The 16,923-nt window shown below is 33.0% G+C and overlaps 4 protein-coding genes across 4 annotated transcripts in view; all 4 read left to right on the top strand.

Moving 5' to 3' along the window:
* LOC115242877 (sodium/potassium-transporting ATPase subunit alpha-like) overlaps positions 1 to 3,410 on the top strand; it is a 15,834-nt gene extending 12,424 nt beyond the window's left edge. The window contains 5 exon segments of the mRNA XM_029819457.1: positions 182 to 494; positions 1,142 to 1,371; positions 1,680 to 2,082; positions 2,292 to 2,580; positions 2,849 to 3,410. Of these exon segments, the coding sequence (XP_029675317.1) occupies positions 182 to 494; positions 1,142 to 1,371; positions 1,680 to 2,082; positions 2,292 to 2,580; positions 2,849 to 3,410 (1,797 nt within the window).
* A 1,673-nt stretch (positions 3,411 to 5,083) lies between these two features.
* Positions 5,084 to 8,138, top strand: LOC115242905 (protein obstructor-E-like). Its single transcript, XM_029819497.1, has 4 exons — positions 5,084 to 5,251; positions 6,832 to 7,149; positions 7,239 to 7,635; positions 7,939 to 8,138. The coding sequence occupies exons 1-4, from the start codon at positions 5,215 to 5,217 to the stop codon at positions 8,060 to 8,062; spliced, it is 876 nt and encodes a 291-aa protein (XP_029675357.1). The 5' UTR covers positions 5,084 to 5,214; the 3' UTR covers positions 8,063 to 8,138.
* Positions 8,139 to 10,189: 2,051 nt separating this feature from the next.
* LOC115242907 (protein obstructor-E-like) lies at positions 10,190 to 13,333 on the top strand. Its single transcript, XM_029819502.1, has 5 exons — positions 10,190 to 10,533; positions 11,338 to 11,532; positions 11,742 to 11,926; positions 12,593 to 12,825; positions 13,157 to 13,333. The coding sequence occupies exons 1-5, from the start codon at positions 10,485 to 10,487 to the stop codon at positions 13,191 to 13,193; spliced, it is 699 nt and encodes a 232-aa protein (XP_029675362.1). The 5' UTR covers positions 10,190 to 10,484; the 3' UTR covers positions 13,194 to 13,333.
* A 1,611-nt stretch (positions 13,334 to 14,944) lies between these two features.
* The window catches only part of LOC115242909 (protein obstructor-E-like), a 3,900-nt gene continuing 1,921 nt past the window's right edge, over positions 14,945 to 16,923 (top strand). Inside the window, exons 1-2 of the mRNA XM_029819504.1 lie at positions 14,945 to 15,606; positions 16,444 to 16,861. Of these exons, the coding sequence (XP_029675364.1) occupies positions 15,351 to 15,606; positions 16,444 to 16,861 (674 nt within the window). The 5' untranslated portion in view covers positions 14,945 to 15,350. The remainder of the gene's footprint in view (positions 15,607 to 16,443; positions 16,862 to 16,923) is intronic.

Here is a 16,923-nt window from a genome sequence, read left to right as displayed (position 1 = left end):
AATATTATATATATAATAACTATTATATGTTAAAGATAATTGTTTATATATCAACTTTTGTATTTCCTTTTCCATTGTTATTATATATTTCTTCACTTTGTAAAAATCTTATTTGTGTAAAAGTTAAATATGTCTTAAGAAAGTCTTTGAAAGGTTCATCAAAATGTGACAAATTTTTAAGGTGAGTGCAATTTTATGCTTCGGTAACTATTTTCTAGAATTGAAAACTTACGGCGAGGCGTCCAAGTATCATCTCTGGCTCGGTCTAGTCCTGATCCTGCTGATCCTGGTTACCGGCATGTTCAGTTACTATCAGGATTCCAAGAGCTCGCGCATCATGGACTCGTTTCTGCAAATGCTACCACAATGGGCCAAGGTCCTGTGGGATGGCGAGAGAAAGGAGTTGCCGGTGATCGAGCTGGTGGTCGGGGACATCGTCCTGTTGGAGACCGGTGACCGGGTGCCCGCTGATATTAGAATCCTGGAATGTCAAGGTAAAGTGAGATGCGTTCTATCACAGAACAGCGCATGAAACATTCTTATTTTCTTACAGAACGAAACAAGAGCCTTTCTCCTCGCTCGCGTCGATTTCTCGTTTCGTTCAATCTTTTATCATATGAAGATAGAGAAGAGAATTATTCGGAAAAACATATAAACGCGAAATTATATATTATTGGAAAAATGTTTCAATTTTTTAAAAATTAATATTCTAATTCCTTCAGGAAGAATTATAAGGTAAACAAGCCCGATCGATTGCGCAAAAAATTGAAATTTAAAAAATATATTATAATAATTGTATATACTTTTAATATAACAAAAATAGCTCTTTAAATTTTAAGTGTGATTTAATAGATTCTATTAATTTTTCATTTTCAATTTATTTCAACAGATTTTATTAAATCACACTTTTTCGATTCGCTTTAATAAATCTTATTTTCAGTTAGATTTTTATAATATAATTAATCCTGATAAATCCTATAGAATTAAGATATAAATTTTTTATATATATTTGGATATTAATATTTTTCTCTGAGACTTAAATAGATCTTTAGATATTGGAGATTCTCTTCAATTCGACAGACAAGTTCTAAGCGAACGTGCACTTCTTTCGCGGGGCAAACATCTCGTGTTTGTTTCAAAGGTGCTTCCGAACCAGTCCTCGAGCGTTGCTCGACGGTAGCGTTCGGTAGCGAAACTAAGACTTTAAATGAGGAGACGAGAATAGCATATACGAAATCCTGTTATACCCTGGCGAACAACGGGGAACGCGTTCTCGGTTTCGCCGATTTCGAACTCTCGACCACAGCCTTTCCCATGGATTATTATTTTGAGGCCCATCCTCCGAATTTTCCGCTTGAAAACTTGAGACTGGTATCTCAATTTGCATATATTTTTAACTGATTTATTAAGCGTGGACTTTAAATTTTTTTTATTTGGGTTAATATAAAATTCAAGCATTTAAAAAGTCTTTGAATAATAAAATTTTATTTTTGCAACAAGAAATATTTAAAGCCGGAAGACAGGATATTTACAAATCTTTGAAATTAGACTTTTTTATATGAATATTAATATCTAAAAATTTTAAATCTAATTTTTGAAAAATAAACTCTAATAATATTAATTTAATTTATAATAATTTTCTCAATTAACAGAATGTATTTCATTCTTCTCGTCGAAAGATCGGTCTGATCACCATGATGGATCCATCTGTTCCTGACGCCATGTACAAGTGTCGTTGTGCCGGCATCAAGGTCATGATGGTGACCAGCGATCATCCCGACACCGTCAAGGCGATCTCCAAATACGTCAGCATCATCACAGAGCACGATGACAATGATATCCCTAATAACGATTCCAAAAAACGCCACATCGTGGTAACGGGTTCCCAGTTACGAGATCTATTACCGGAGCAACTGGATCAGCTGATCAGACGGTATTAGAAAATCGTGTTCGCCAGAACGTCGCCAGTGCAGAAGCTGCAGATTATCGAGAGCTGTCAACGGTTGCATCTGATCACAGCGGTCACCGTCGACTTCCCGGCTTTAAAGAAGGCCGACATCGGCATCGCCATGGGCCTCATAGGTTTTAATTTATATTTTATTTTATTTATATTTATAATTATTTAAAAAATATATGGATGCATAAAAGGTACAATTAAATATCTCTATTATTTTTAAAATACAAAGATTTATCATCAAAAACTTATCAAGTTCGAGTAAAGATAATCATGCGTTTAATTCAAGTTAACGATCGCACCGTTACGATGATCTAACTTTAATTGTGATTGTTAGGATCCGATGTGAGCAGACAGGTGGCGGATTTGATATTATTGGACGATAATTTCGTATCGATGGTGACGGATATCGAAGAGGGCCGATGGGTCTTTGACAATCTGAAATCGAGCATCGCGTACACATTAGCGAGCAACGTGCCGGAAATAACGCCTTTTGTGGCGTTTATCATCTTCGGAATTCCCCTGCCAGTCGGCGTGATTTGTATTTTATGCATCGATCTAGGAACGAATATGTGGCCTGCAATCTCCTTGGCTTACGAGAAGTCCGAGTCAGATATTATGTTGAGGTATTAAATCATATATCAAACGTAAAAATAAAATTTATTTCGATATTAAAGAATTAGCCGTATATTTTTAAATTATAAGTATTTAAAACTTTTCAAAGCCCTTTGAAAAATTCTATTTTCTTCATCTAATTCAGAATAAACTAATCGAGATTTAATTCGAAATCTAATTATAAATATATCTCTGAAATTAAATATCAAACAAAATATTTAATTATCTTACATATTTAATTTTATCTTCTCTCTCTCTTCTCTAAAATTAATTTCTCAGGAAGCCTAGGATACCTCAAAGAGATCATCTAGTCAGCCGACGTCTGATCTTCATGGCATACGGCCAGATCGGCATGATCGAGGCGTGCGCGGGTTTCTTCACTTACTTCGTGGTAATGGCGGAACACGGTTTTCTACTTACACGACTGCTGGGCTTGAAACCGCAATGAGACAGTCCGGCGGTGAACGACCTGGAGGACAATTTCGGCCAGGAGTGGACCTACGAGCAGCGAAAGATTCTCGTATACACCGCCTTCTTCGTCAGCATCGTGATCGTCCAATGGACGGATGTGATGGTCTGCAAGACTCGTTGCAATTCACTGTTGCATCAAGGCATGGACAACTGGACTCTCAATCTGGGTCTGCTCCTCGAGATCGATTTGGCCTACCTGGTGTGCTATGTGCCCTACATGAACCGCATCCTGAAGACGTATCCCTTGAAACCGGAGTGGTGGCTACCCGGAATATCATATGCTATCATCATTCTGATTTACGAGGAGTTGAGGAAGTGGTGGGTCAGGAGACATCCGGACGGCTGGTGGGATAGAGAAACCTCGTACTAGATAATGAAGAGAAATGCCTTATAAAAACAAAGAGATTGAAAAGAATAAAGCACAACGATTAATTTAATCTTTTTAAAAAGTCGAGAATATTAATCTGCAACCTTGGATAATTAAATTAAAGAGATTAATGGAGTTGCTTTTTAGTATATGTTGTTCTTTTTTAATTTTTTATTTAGAAAATCTTTTATGTGTAAATTTAATAATATTTTTTAATCTTGAAGAATTAGCATAATGATAATACGATATAATATATTGGGTATAATATTTGTGCTTTCACAGATTGTTTTCAAATAAATAGTATATATGAAATAAGATCTATTTATGTTGTTGAAAGAGAGAGATGTTGCAATACTATATTTATTCTCTGACATGATGCATCAAACAAAAAAAAAATAGTTTCGTAAATGGCAACCTTTCGCGACTCTATATTTTCCATAGTCGTGACCACTCGAGATCACGATGAAAGCAACTCTTCACCTTTCTAAATAAATTACTGCAAACATAAAGTCGAACATTAAACGCAATTAAGTGAATTGCATTATTAAATAACTAGATACTAAAGATATATAATAAGAACATATTTTTGAATAGTTTTTTTCATTATCTGAAGAATAATTTAAAAAAATGAAAAAATTATTTAAAATAAATTTAATTATAAGAGAAATAATATAATTATAAAAATAGTTTAAAAATGAAAAAATAAATTTTTTAATATTTAATATATTTTTTATATATTTATCTATTTATTTTAAACGCCCAATAAGTTTAACGATAAAAATATGAATTGATGAGCATATTGCGACTTTAATTGTTAATAATTAAAATTGTTGTTTAAGTAAATTTAAGAAAGAATAAAAACTTCTTGAATAAATCTTAGTTTGTGAAGAAATGATTAAAAAATCACCATTATCATTAATTGAATAGTATTATTATTTGTTCATCTCAAAATTGCTGTACGATAGGTAACGATACGAATACGAAAACTGAAAGGAACAAGAGAAGAAACTGGAATTTCACGTCGTTTTTTCGAGAGACATTGGCATCCTAAAAATATCTCAAATAAATGCTAAGGTTGTCTTGATTTTTACGAAACTGTACTGTTTTCATCGCGTATTCTCCGTGTGCGATGTTATTTACATTTTACTTTGAATTTGTATTGTACTCAAATTTTAATTTAATTTTATTTCATTTTTCGATTTTTAATTTAGATGTAATAAAATTTTTAATTCAATTTTTTGCTACATACCTATAATGTCCAAATAATTACATATATAAGATATATATACATATATAATTAAAAATGTAATATAGAAATATATATTATATTGATTATACATTGAAATTACCGATAAAAATTTTATCGACATTATTTTCATCAAAATTTCGCGAAATTTTTTATGAAAACACATTGTTAATGTATGATATATGTCACAAAAGTCATTGTATATATGAATATTTATTTTGAGATGGCTATCGGTTAAACTTGATATCAGTAAAAATATAATCAACGAAATACTGGCAATGCTTTCGTATAAAAATACTTGCCAGTTTAACGTACTAGCAAATACATATGTATATGTGTACGTATAAAAGATTGGCGGTTTTCCATAGAACTCTACGTAGTCACCAAGTGTTGTAACCTCGTGGAGGATAAAGTGGGGGCCGCATATAAGGCCCCGACGGACGTCCAACAGGGCCCAGTAGTCTCTAGTCATCAATTCAATCGCGTTACCACTGGATCATCACACAAAGTGACGTCATCCTTTCTCTCTCTGTCTCTCAATCAACATCATCCTTCGTCAGGATGAAGACGGAGGTCCTTTTTCTTTTGATTTGTCTCGGTGAGCTCTTATCACGATTTAAATATCGGCTTTAAGTGAAATCATACTAATATTGTTCTTATGAAATCCGAAACAAAACTAGATTTTTTGGTAATTGTTTGGATTTTTTTTCTCGTTGCAATAGCGTACATTTACTAATTTTAATTAAAATTTGCAATCAAAGAAAAGAAATTTGTTACTATGTGCCATATGTATGACATATATTGATAAATTGATAAAAGTCATTAAATCATTCTACATGTATATTTATTTATACACCTGATAAATATAAATTTTAAACTAAAATAAAAAATAAAGCACAGTTGACAGAAAAAACAATAATATTTATATGTGTGTGATATATATAAAAAATATATTATCATATTATAGATTATAATAAGATAAAAAAAAAACAATACTTTCTATTTATATCTTATATTATTTTTATACTTATATTTCTTATTTTTTATTTGATTTACTTAGGTATATTTTATATTATTGATAAAATAACTTTCAAACTGCAAAAATTTTTTATCAAGTTTTTAATTTAAAATAAAAGAGTATGAAGGGCAAGAAATTTTCGAGGGCAGATGCGTCTGTGCAGGATCGTTCACTGGCTACTATTATTACCTGGTTAAGAATGTTTGTCAAGTCAGAATCTATCGGTGCTGCGTTCGAAAGTTATCAAGCTAAACGATTGAGCGACATTTAAGTTCTGGGCGAGCGACAGATCGAGTGTACATATGGAAGTCCAACAACTTTCTCGCTTTCTTCGCTCGTGCTAGCGAGGTCGACCGGCGTTTCTTCAGGGACGCAGACGATGTGCCGCCTTGAAAACGCGCCAAGAGACCAGTCGACCCTCCGCCTTAACATTCACATTCTTTTTCTCTCTCAATTCCCCTTTATTTTTCCTTTGCTGAATAACTCGTGATACAAAGTAGCCAACGAATTTGAAAAGTTCAAGGGACATATAAAAATTCGGAACAATAATAATCCAATTCTCTATACAAATTTATTTTGACAAAAATCAGAGATTCAAGTTTAATATGATTTTCTTTTGCTAATTATATATATATATATATATATATATATATATATATATATATATATATATTTTTATATAGAATAGAAAAAAAACATTGCGCAATTGCAACATTTGAAATTATTTTCATTTTTCTACTTTTTTGTTTTATAGATGTCGAGGACATAATTAAAGAAATATGAGACAATGCTAACGGAGATAAAGAATTCAATGCGTTATCGAGATATACTAAAGAAAAGTAAATTTTTTTTGATTGTTTAAAACATCTTACNNNTATATATATATATATATATTGTACTATTAGTTTTTAAAAGAAAGAAATAAATATTTTTCTCTTTCCAAAAGTTTTTTGTTTACCTCAATCGCAATAAAAATAGTACATTTCATAAATATTACAATCATGCAAATTATATGCATTATATTTTAATTTTTAGGCATACTAATATAAGATAATATTAAAAAATAATTTTGAATAATTCTTAACATTACTTTTCATTGTTCTGTGATATTTTTTATATTATATAATTTTTATTCACTACCTTACTATTTTTCCTACCAGGAGCTGTTACCGCTTTAACAAGGAAACAAGAAGCCGCTGAACAGAATCGCCGAAGGGCCGCTTTGGCGACGACGGCGAAGAAGCAGCAGCCGACCGCAGAGGAGGAATACGAGGACGATGAGGACCTCCTGGATCAGTGTCCTGAACCCAATGGTTATTTTCCTGACGCGGAACAATGCGACAAGTATTACGACTGCCGAGACAACAAAATAACGGAAAAACTCTGCCCCGACGGTCTCGTCTTCAATGACTTCAGCCCGCAACACGAGAAGTGCGACCTGCCGTTCGGTATCGATTGCACGAAGAGACCTAAACTACGTAAGCAAACCATAATTATATTTAAAAAAAATATTATGTCTACTGGATAATTTCTACTTCGTTTTTATATATATTTATCCATCTCACAGAAAAGCCACAACCGTCTGTGCACTGTCCTCGCATGCACGGCTACTTCGCTCACGAGGACGCCAGGAACTGCAACACCTTCTACTACTGCGTGGAGGGCAAGTACAACATGATCACTTGTCCGGACGGTCTCGTCTTTTCCGAGAAGACCGGTATTTGCAACTGGCCGGACGAGGCGCAGAAGAAGGGTTGCGGTTCTCGCGAGCTCTTCAACTTCACCTGCCCGAAGGTCGACGATAGCGTGGCCGCGACGCACCCGCGCTATCCCGACACCGAGGACTGCCAGTATTTTTACGTCTGCGTCAACGGTGAAATACCGAGGCGAAGCGGATGCAAGCTCGGCCAGGCTTTCGACGAGCGCACTGGAAAATGCGATTGGGCCAGGAAGATACCCGAATGGTATACGAATTATATATTCCACCAGAATTTAACTTTATTGTAAGAATATATGTAATGAAAAAAAGTTGATGATCCTAAACTCTGTGTGATACAATTTAAAATTGTACCATCAAAATATAAGCATGTCCTTTCTCTGTAAAAAAAAGAAACAAGATTTTTTTCTCTATTAAACTCTTCACAAAAGTCAATTAATTCAATTAATAAATACACATATTTCATATATTCTTTAATTTGCTTGTTGTTATTAATCATATATTTCTTGTTTTTCTTATCGCTAAAAATAAACGTATAATTCAATTACAGCAAAGACTGGTACAAAGATCAGCTGACTGACGAACAACTGGACGCCTTGGAAAATCCACCGCCGAAACCTAAACCCACTGGTGGAGCAAGCAGAAGAAAAGGCAGCAGGCCAACCCACCAGTAGAATATTATATTCTTAGATTATTTGTATAGATCTTTAAGTCCCTTTATTATGAAAAAACGCCCTATTGTATAATAAACTTATCTTTTTACTATAAATTAGCTTTTTTCAAAATATATATTTAATCCTAAATCCTAAATCTCTGAAATAATTCGTTTAAAAAGAAAATCATGATCTTTGTACTACAAATATTTTAAGATATATCAATTTTAATTACAAAAGAAATTTAAATTCTTATCAAATTCCTTTTCAAAATTCTTATTGGAATCAATGACAATTAATTATATTTTTATGTGTCTATAATTATTATATTCATAATATTTATCTCTAGAAATTTGCTTTTTCAATTTCGAAGTATTTTTTTTTATTTCTTTCCATTTTTCATAAAATTGATATTCTGCTAATAATGTCATTTGCATAAATCACAGTGACATAAACCAAGAAATTCAGGATTTTTCCGCAATAAATTCCAATCGCGTGTTAAATTTGCGTGACTAGTGAAAGTGCGATATTGACCGACGTTCCTTGCATTTCTCGTATTGGAAAACGTTTCCGAAATCCAGTTCTAACGTAATGCCTTCGTAAACACGAAAGATAGTGAGATGAAAATCATTTTACGTAAACTGAAAAGCATGTTAGAACATTGACACTTATTGTAAGCGAAATATCATAGACAAGGAAATACTTATAAATAGCTATATTAAACATAATAGTAATAAACAATATACGGTATATTATTTTATTAATATAAAATAAAATAAAATTTATTTTTATATATTTGTTTTATCGGCAAATGATTAGAGTAAAACTCATAAACTTTAAGCAGCTCAATTAATAACGCTGTATCAAATTATTACAATTTTATTATTTTTCCGTGGAAAAACATTAGGAAACCTTGTGAAAGCGAAAAGCAAAACGGGAAGAACATCGCTGTGCATCTCAAAGAAAAACTTGTAATTGATTTAAAGACAAAACACTTTATGGCTGCAATAAAATATTGTAGCTACAATATATATCCTACCTAAAAATCTTATCTATATAAAACAATTAAAATAAGTGTGCAATATTTCTAATTGATATAATTAATATCAACTCAATAAGGAACGTAGCGTTTATATGTTATGTATTGAGAGAAAAAACAAAACTATACAAAAATTTTATTTTTCATTATATAATTTTTTAATCAATAAAAAAGTAGGAATTAATTAAAAGTAATGGAAAAAACGTAAGTACGCAATGAATTAAAATTGCATATTTTATATTTTATAATATTTTTAAATAAAATATTTTATGACATGTTAAAAAATATTTCACATACAATTTTCTACTCTTTTTAAAACACATAAAAAGTTTCTCAGATTTAATATTCTTTAATATGACTATTGACATCATAGATAGATATAGTTCTAACTTGTTATTAATGTTTTACTGTAAAAACCATTCTCGGTAAATATCCTGACAGACAATAACAATGTCTCAGTTCTTTTTAGAACAATAGAAGCGAGAGCGAAGGTGAATGTTAAACGGTAATTATAAGAGTAGAAAGCCTAACAAAAGACTGTTTGCTGGTCAACCGCAGTCAACGATGCGTAGTTTAATGTGCTTCTTTTAAAATCATTTATTTAGAAATGGGAGGAAACAATATTTCTGAATATTAATGCTTTTTTAGATTTTAGAAATGTTTATTCTCTTCATCTCGAGCTTTTAATTTTTCCAGATATTACGGGAAAAATAATATCTTTGAAACGACAAAGCTCTCTTTTTTATTTTATTTCTATTATTTCAAATATTAATTTTTTTCTCTCTTCTATTTTTGCTTTTACTTTGCTTTTAGTAATTAAACTTTAAATATATTTTCCGCATATAATTACTTGCTTTTTTACCAGAGTATAATAAAGTCCATTGGATTTGTAAAAATTAATATAATCCTCGTAGAAAAAGAAGCGTAATTGCAATATTGGCAAAATTGCTTTTTATATTCACCGGGATATGTTTTAATGTTATTTCCGGGCGTTTACCCGTTATCGTCGGATGCATTGCGATATGCATTTTTCTCCTCGAAGAAAAACGCGACGAAGGCCGTCGAGGTGAGAGCGCCGAGAGGAGAAAGAGAGAGAGAGAGAGTTAAAAGTATACCTTCCCTATCTCTCACTCTCGTTTCCTTTCCCTCTCTTGTCTTCTCGATTTTCATTCTCGACCGGTGTCCGTCGATAAAATATGACGGCGAAAGTGGGATTTGTCCGTGATATAGTGGGGATCCAGCCGGGTATAGCCAGCCGGCGAGTCGAAGAGCTGCAGTTTCACGAGAACGACGCTATTTCAAAGAGGGACCAAAAATTAAATAGCCTAAAATAATCGTTCGTCCTTTATAGTGAATCTCAGTGCGATCTAAGATCATCCCGCGGCCAAAAGAGAAACCGGAAAAATGTTCACGGCCGGGATCGTCACGTTGCTAGGCGCGATCGCGCTGACACGTGAGTATCGATCGTTGGATTATCATTCTCTATAAAATGATAAAAAATAATATTTGCATCACATTATTATAAGAAAATCATAAACTTATATAATTTCTTGCGACGTTTTAGATTTGTAAAAATAAAACTCTATATGAAAAATATATAAATTTTGTTAATTACTTTGTAAAAGAGTACATATGATAATATACTTTACGATATTGTTCTTTATACATTTCCCCGAGTTCTAATTTCTGTTTATTTTTAAAATATAACAATTACTGCAATATAACATAATTTTGGAAGCGGGAAGAAGACTGAATGCTTTAAAGATTATATTCAAACATATTAAAATATTAATGCACAAATGCATTATGGATTCTATAGTTTTTACATTTTTATAATCCCATAATTTTCTCTTTTATAATAATATATACAAAATTTTGTTTGTGGAGAAGAAGATTATTTTAATCAAATGTGTGTGCGTGTTAGTGAATTATTTATTCGTTGACAGAATGACGATAAAGGAAAGAATGCGCTGGAATTCGATAGAAATGTTCATTATAATTAGAACTCGGCGCGGAGACAGTGCGAGAGAGCGAACTTTCTAAAGCGTAAATGTCAGTTCTCTCGATCGGTGGATTACATAAGTACAGTCGAATGCGGTCGAGACATAATTACATAATGACGAAATATGATAACGCCGATCTGAGAATTCGTCGACAAGAAATCAAACAAGTTCGAATGCCTTCAATTTCCTGGAAATGTTGGCATCGGAATTTCTCGAAGAACCGCGAAAATATTAATATCAATATAATGTTACAGACGCCGCATATAATTGTCCCAGCAAGGACGGCCAATACGAGGACATCAAGCAATGCGACAAGTACTACGAATGCAACGACGGTATCGCGAGAGAAAAATTGTGCCCGGATGGTCTTGTATTCGATCCTCTGAATCGCAAGGTCAACAAGTGCGACCACATATTTAATGTCGACTGCGGCGATCGACTCGAATTACGTAAGACAATATCGATAAAATTATAATATTTCGTAAAAAAATATTTGAAGGAAAATCGATAAACACCTGTACAAAAATTGCTAGCGTTTTATATAAAATTTAAAATATATATAATAATTAATTTATAATATATAATTAATTTATAATATATAAAATAATATTATTTTAATTAGTTGTTGTTGCAATTAATTAATGATTCTCTTTAATAGAACCTCCGCAGCCAACGAAGAAGTGTCCACGACGAAATGGCTTCTTTGCCCATCCCGATCCGTCGGTATGCAATATCTTTTTCAATTGCATCGACGGAGAGGCGATCGAAATCACCTGTACCACCGGGCTACACTTTGATGAGTACTCTGGAACTTGCGTATGGCCTGATAGCGCGGGTCGCGAGGTAAAAAGCCTTAGATATTTTTTTTATATTTTATTTAGCTGTTATGAAAAAAAAAAAAAAAACCTATTAACGATATCTACGAAGTTAATTGACATTAAAAATTTCGGAGAAAGAGGAGAGAGAGGAAAATGATAACTTTCCAAAAACATTTTTAATTAACATATTTTATAAATACGTGATATGAAAAGTTAGAATTCTGTTTCGACGGAAATGAGAAGGAACTCAAAACTCGAACAACCTGCAAACTTATCCGTTAAATCCTTAATTGAGAGAAAGTACGTCGCAATTTCTAATATACCTGTAGATAGTATGTACTTTCTCTCAATTACATTTAAAGGTTCTTCGACAAATTTGAGATACCCAATTATCAAAATTTAATAATGTAATTCTAAAGTTAGAATTTTAAATTTTGAATTTAAGAATTATGTTTAAGATAACGAATAACTGTCGCCCCTCCTTACAAGATGCGATTAATAGAATTTTAATTCCGTATTTAATACGTTAAAAAATTCCTATTCCTACATCGAATAAAAATAAATAATTTTTAAAAACTGAAATAAAAAAAAAGAAAAATATTGAAACTAAAATTTAATAATTCTAATAAATAAGAAAAATGCACGCTTTAATTAATAACGATGACATAAAGAGATAAATCGTATAATGCAGGGCTGCGGAGTCTTGGGTAAGAAGCTGCAGGACGGCTTCGAGTGCCCGAGCGAGGGCCAGGTAGACAGCAGGGGTATGCTGGTCGACCATCCCAAGTTCGCGCATCCTGATGATTGTCAAAAGTTCTACGTGTGCTTAAATGGCGTGACGCCTCGCGAGCAAGGATGCAGCGACGGCACCGTGTACAACGAGGAGCAGCAGAGGTGCGATGCACCCGAAAACGTCCCCGGATGGTACGAGTCGTTTGTCATTCATTATATTATTATTACATTATCATATTCATATATTGATATATAATAAATAATTATCGATCGTTAAGTAATTGCATTGAGATTATTCAATGATGACAAGGACGCGCACATGCTCTAATGTTTTTGAAGTATAGCTAATAAGCTTTCTTAATTTTTTATTTTTTATTTAGAGATTTTATTATATTATTATTATATCTTGTTCATTTTTTGACACATTAATTATATATGTATACTTTGAATCGATTGGATTATTATTAATGTCATGATTTATTTAAAGGCTCAAAAAATTTAATAATTGTTGTTTGCTTTGCAGCGAGGACTGGTATAAAGACGACGACAAGAAGCCGTAAGGAAATCGTCGGTGCTCATCTGTCCCGCATCGGGACATTTCATGTTTCGTTCTAATTGTGTCACCCCCCTCACTCAACGAGTAATCCCATTGTGTGTGTTTAGCCATTTGAATGTCTTGGAATATATTTTATTTTTACTTTATGTGTCTGCCATTTTTTTAAATCAAATCCCGATCCTCCTTTTCCAATCTATCTAAAACGAACTACGGCGAATTAAAATTAAGATCATTTCTTCTCGTGATAAAAAATTATTTAATTGATATAGTTAATCAAGAAAATCGTTAATCCTAAATATTCGATTTGATTGATGTGACGTTAATAAAAAAGTCAATAATTGTAAATTGCAATTGTAATTTATAAATTACGAATATAAATATCTTTTGGTGGAAAACATACAAAAATATTTGTGCAATTAATAATATTACTTATGTGTATTTCAACTATCAAATAATTATAAATTTTCAATTTTAAACAAAATCCAATTTATGTTATATGGCAAATAAAAGGGAGTAAAAAAAGAACTAAAGATATATTTTATTTGTAAGATTATTAAAATTAATTAACTGGCACACACCATATATGTGCCATCGGTTAAGTGGTTTTAATATATTTGAGAGAAATTAATTAATAAGATTTGGTTTTTAATATGTTCTCGAAACGACATTCGCGGAAAGTGTATAAAGGCCTTGAATCATTCTTGTTACGAGATCAGTCGACTATCACTTTCTCCCGAACTGCTCGCTTGTGTCTCGTTTTACAATTTATTGTCTCCCTCTCTTACTCTTTTCTTTTTCTTCTTTCTCATATTGCATTTCGATTATAATAAAATCGAGTAGAAAATTCGAGTATAAAAAAATGTTCTCTTCAAAGAAAAATTCATTCATTCACGTAACACGTAGATTAAAAAAATTTATTTGCTCTTTTTCGGAGTGAAAAATTAATTTATTTCTCTCGCGCATGATAGTTACGTTGAATTATTACGGACGGTATTCTTTCATTCAACTTTCCAATTTACGAACATTCATCGCAAATGTCACTTGCTAAAGATTTTTCAAGATTTAATCTATGCATTAAACATAGAATTATATCCTACAGCTTTTAACGTAATAATATTCAATTTTGTCATGATTACGTGAATCACGATGTTTCTTTCCTTTCCAACAGATAGAATTTTAAATAACATAAGATTAATATAAAACTAACATTACAACAGCACGCTTTGATGCTATTTGCATGATTAAATAATGGTTTTAATATCACTTATGATTCACTCAATAGTTTATATCTATTTTAATTATTTTTTAATTTATGAGAGCATATTTCTCGCATGTAATACATATTAATGAAAGTGATTAATTGGGGCGTAATTGAAAGCATTAACTTGAACAAATAATTGAATATTCATTTCTACACATCTGTAATAAACATGAGATCATGTTTCGTTTTGCTTCTAGCACCGCAAAATGCAAAAAAGATGGTTTAAGATAATTAATTAGCGTATGATCGCTCTTTACTGGCTTAAGTAAACAAATAAATAATTGTTTCAGTAAATCATTAAAAAAATTTCTCTCGTTCCGCTTTCGAAAATATCTCGATTTGATCTAGAATTTATTAAACACCTAAGTCGCAAACGTAACATTGCAGTCGCATTTGCAATGCGAATTTCAAGCTAGGTAGGAGCAGCAGCAGCAGCAACGAGTTATCTTAGCACCCGGAAGTGTACCTAAAATCTACATCTCTTTTGCATCGATAATAGTACAGTGCAATAAAACATGCGCCCGTGCACCCATTAGAATGCATCGGGAGAAAAGAGGGCAGCGAGACTGCGATTCGATCAAGAAGAGAAAGAGAGAAAGAGAGGACTTTCGGCAAAAAGGGGGGCAAAGTCGAGAGAAGGGAGAATTGGAAAATGTGCAGCAACAAGGACCCATCAAGGTGGTGGCGAGGCTGCGAGCGAGCGAAACAGGACCCGTTTCGGGCCCCGCAGTCACGTTTTACCAACGTCGCGACGAGCTGCTGCCGACGTAATCGAAGAGGAGAACAAAAGGAACAGGGAGGAAGAGGAAAAGAAGAAGAAAGGATCTTTTTCGGAACTTTTTGAAACAGCAACAAAAAACTTTGGAACTTTTCTTCAAGACTCCCCTCTTGATATCAAAGATGGAAAACCGTGTGGTTTTTCGCCATTTTCTGCCGTTTCTAACCCTGGTGACCTTGACCTGGGCACAATTCCGGTGTCCGGAGCCCAAGGGCTTCTTCCCCGACCCAGAACAGTGCGATCTTTATTATGCCTGCGTGGACAATCAACCCGAGGAGAAACTTTGCAAAGACGGGCTCGTCTTCAGGGATGATAATCCCAAGAAGGAATTGTGCGACATTCCGGCAAACGTGCCTTGCGGCGACCGCACACTTTTACGTAAGTTTCAAACCATTCTCCAGATTTATTAAGCTTTCATTAATTATTGCAATTAAATTAATTAAAATTATTATAATTCTTCTTATTGCGCGAAAATTGTACCTCATTAAAATTCTCTTTACAGACTGGAGAAATTAATAATGAAATAAGAGATTTTTCGAGATTATCAACACAGTCAAATAATTTCATGCGTAAAAAAATTTTACGCATGAAGAAAAAGAGATATGTATTTTTGTTAATTTTATTTCATCTAATTTAGGTCAAAAATTTTGGGCCTAAAAAATTTATATTCGGCAGGGAAATTTTTTCCGAATCATTTATGATGCAAATACTGTACAATTATATTTAATATTATTTCCTTTTGTCTATATATATCCGTTTGCTTCTGCAGCTCGGCAAACCAAAAGAATGGTCGATTCGATAGTGTCACGAAAATAGAACTCGGTGCGAACCGGTTTGTCGAACAATCACATTCTTTCTCGGATACGGTGAAACATTAATCATGTCAAATCAGTTGCACCTTTTTGCACAAGTAATAATATTTATCCACACAGGCACATACGCACATATATAATAGAATTTATAAAAAAATTTTAATTAAAAAATTTAATATAGAAGAAATTTAAATTTAAATTGTCAATGTAAGAATTAATATTTATATTAATTAATATATAATATGTATATATTATGGATTCCATTTTTATTATAAATTCTAAATCAAAGTCCATGTAGAATGCAACTATAACATTTATATATGATTGTTGATATATATAATCGATATAACAATTATATATAAGAAATAATTAATACATACATATCACATAATAATTATTACAGAGGAGCCACATCCTAGTAAGGACTGTCCACGCGCAAACGGCATCTTCGGCCACGAGGATCCGACCGCGTGCGACCGCTTCGTCAATTGCATCGACGGAGTAGCGCAGATAGTACCTTGCCCAACTGGTCTGATCTACGAATCTAAAATGTCCAGCTGCGTCTGGCCGGTAGACGCTACTCGTCTGTGCGAGAACGCGAAACGCGACGTCCTGGACGACGGATTTGTCTGCCCAGACGGCGACGTCGCTGGACCATCCGGCAGGATTCTGCCGCATCCCACGTATCCGCATCCCGAGGACTGTGCCAAGTTCTACATCTGCAAGAACGGCGTGGTGCCGCAGAAGGGCCAGTGCGAACCTGACACTGTGTACAACGAGGAGATCTTCAGGTGCACCGAACCGGAGAATGTACAAGGATGGTAAGTTTACCTCTCTCTCTCTCTTTCTATCTTTCTTGGTTTTTTTTTGTTTTTTTTAATTT

This window comes from Formica exsecta, unplaced genomic scaffold, assembly GCF_003651465.1.
Source record: "Formica exsecta isolate Colony F162 unplaced genomic scaffold, ASM365146v1 scaffold659, whole genome shotgun sequence".
Lineage (NCBI taxonomy): Eukaryota > Metazoa > Arthropoda > Insecta > Hymenoptera > Formicidae > Formica > Formica exsecta.
The sequence above is the reverse complement of the archived record's forward strand: the minus strand, read 5'-3'. Positions and strand labels throughout refer to the sequence as shown.

Bases quoted from the DNA above. Each gene is read 5' to 3' on its own strand.
- LOC115242907 (XM_029819502.1), top strand. From the start codon at position 10,485: ATGTTCACGGCCGGGATCGTCACGTTGCTAGGCGCGATCGCGCTGACA. The intron at 11,927-12,592 runs GTAAAAAGCCTT...CGTATAATGCAG, and splicing joins CTGATAGCGCGGGTCGCGAG to GGCTGCGGAGTCTTGGGTAA. The intron at 12,826-13,156 runs GTACGAGTCGTT...TTTGCTTTGCAG, and splicing joins CCCGAAAACGTCCCCGGATG to CGAGGACTGGTATAAAGACG.
- LOC115242905 (XM_029819497.1), top strand. From the start codon at position 5,215: ATGAAGACGGAGGTCCTTTTTCTTTTGATTTGTCTCG. The intron at 7,150-7,238 runs GTAAGCAAACCA...TCCATCTCACAG, and splicing joins CACGAAGAGACCTAAACTAC to AAAAGCCACAACCGTCTGTG. The intron at 7,636-7,938 runs GTATACGAATTA...ATTCAATTACAG, and splicing joins GCCAGGAAGATACCCGAATG to CAAAGACTGGTACAAAGATC.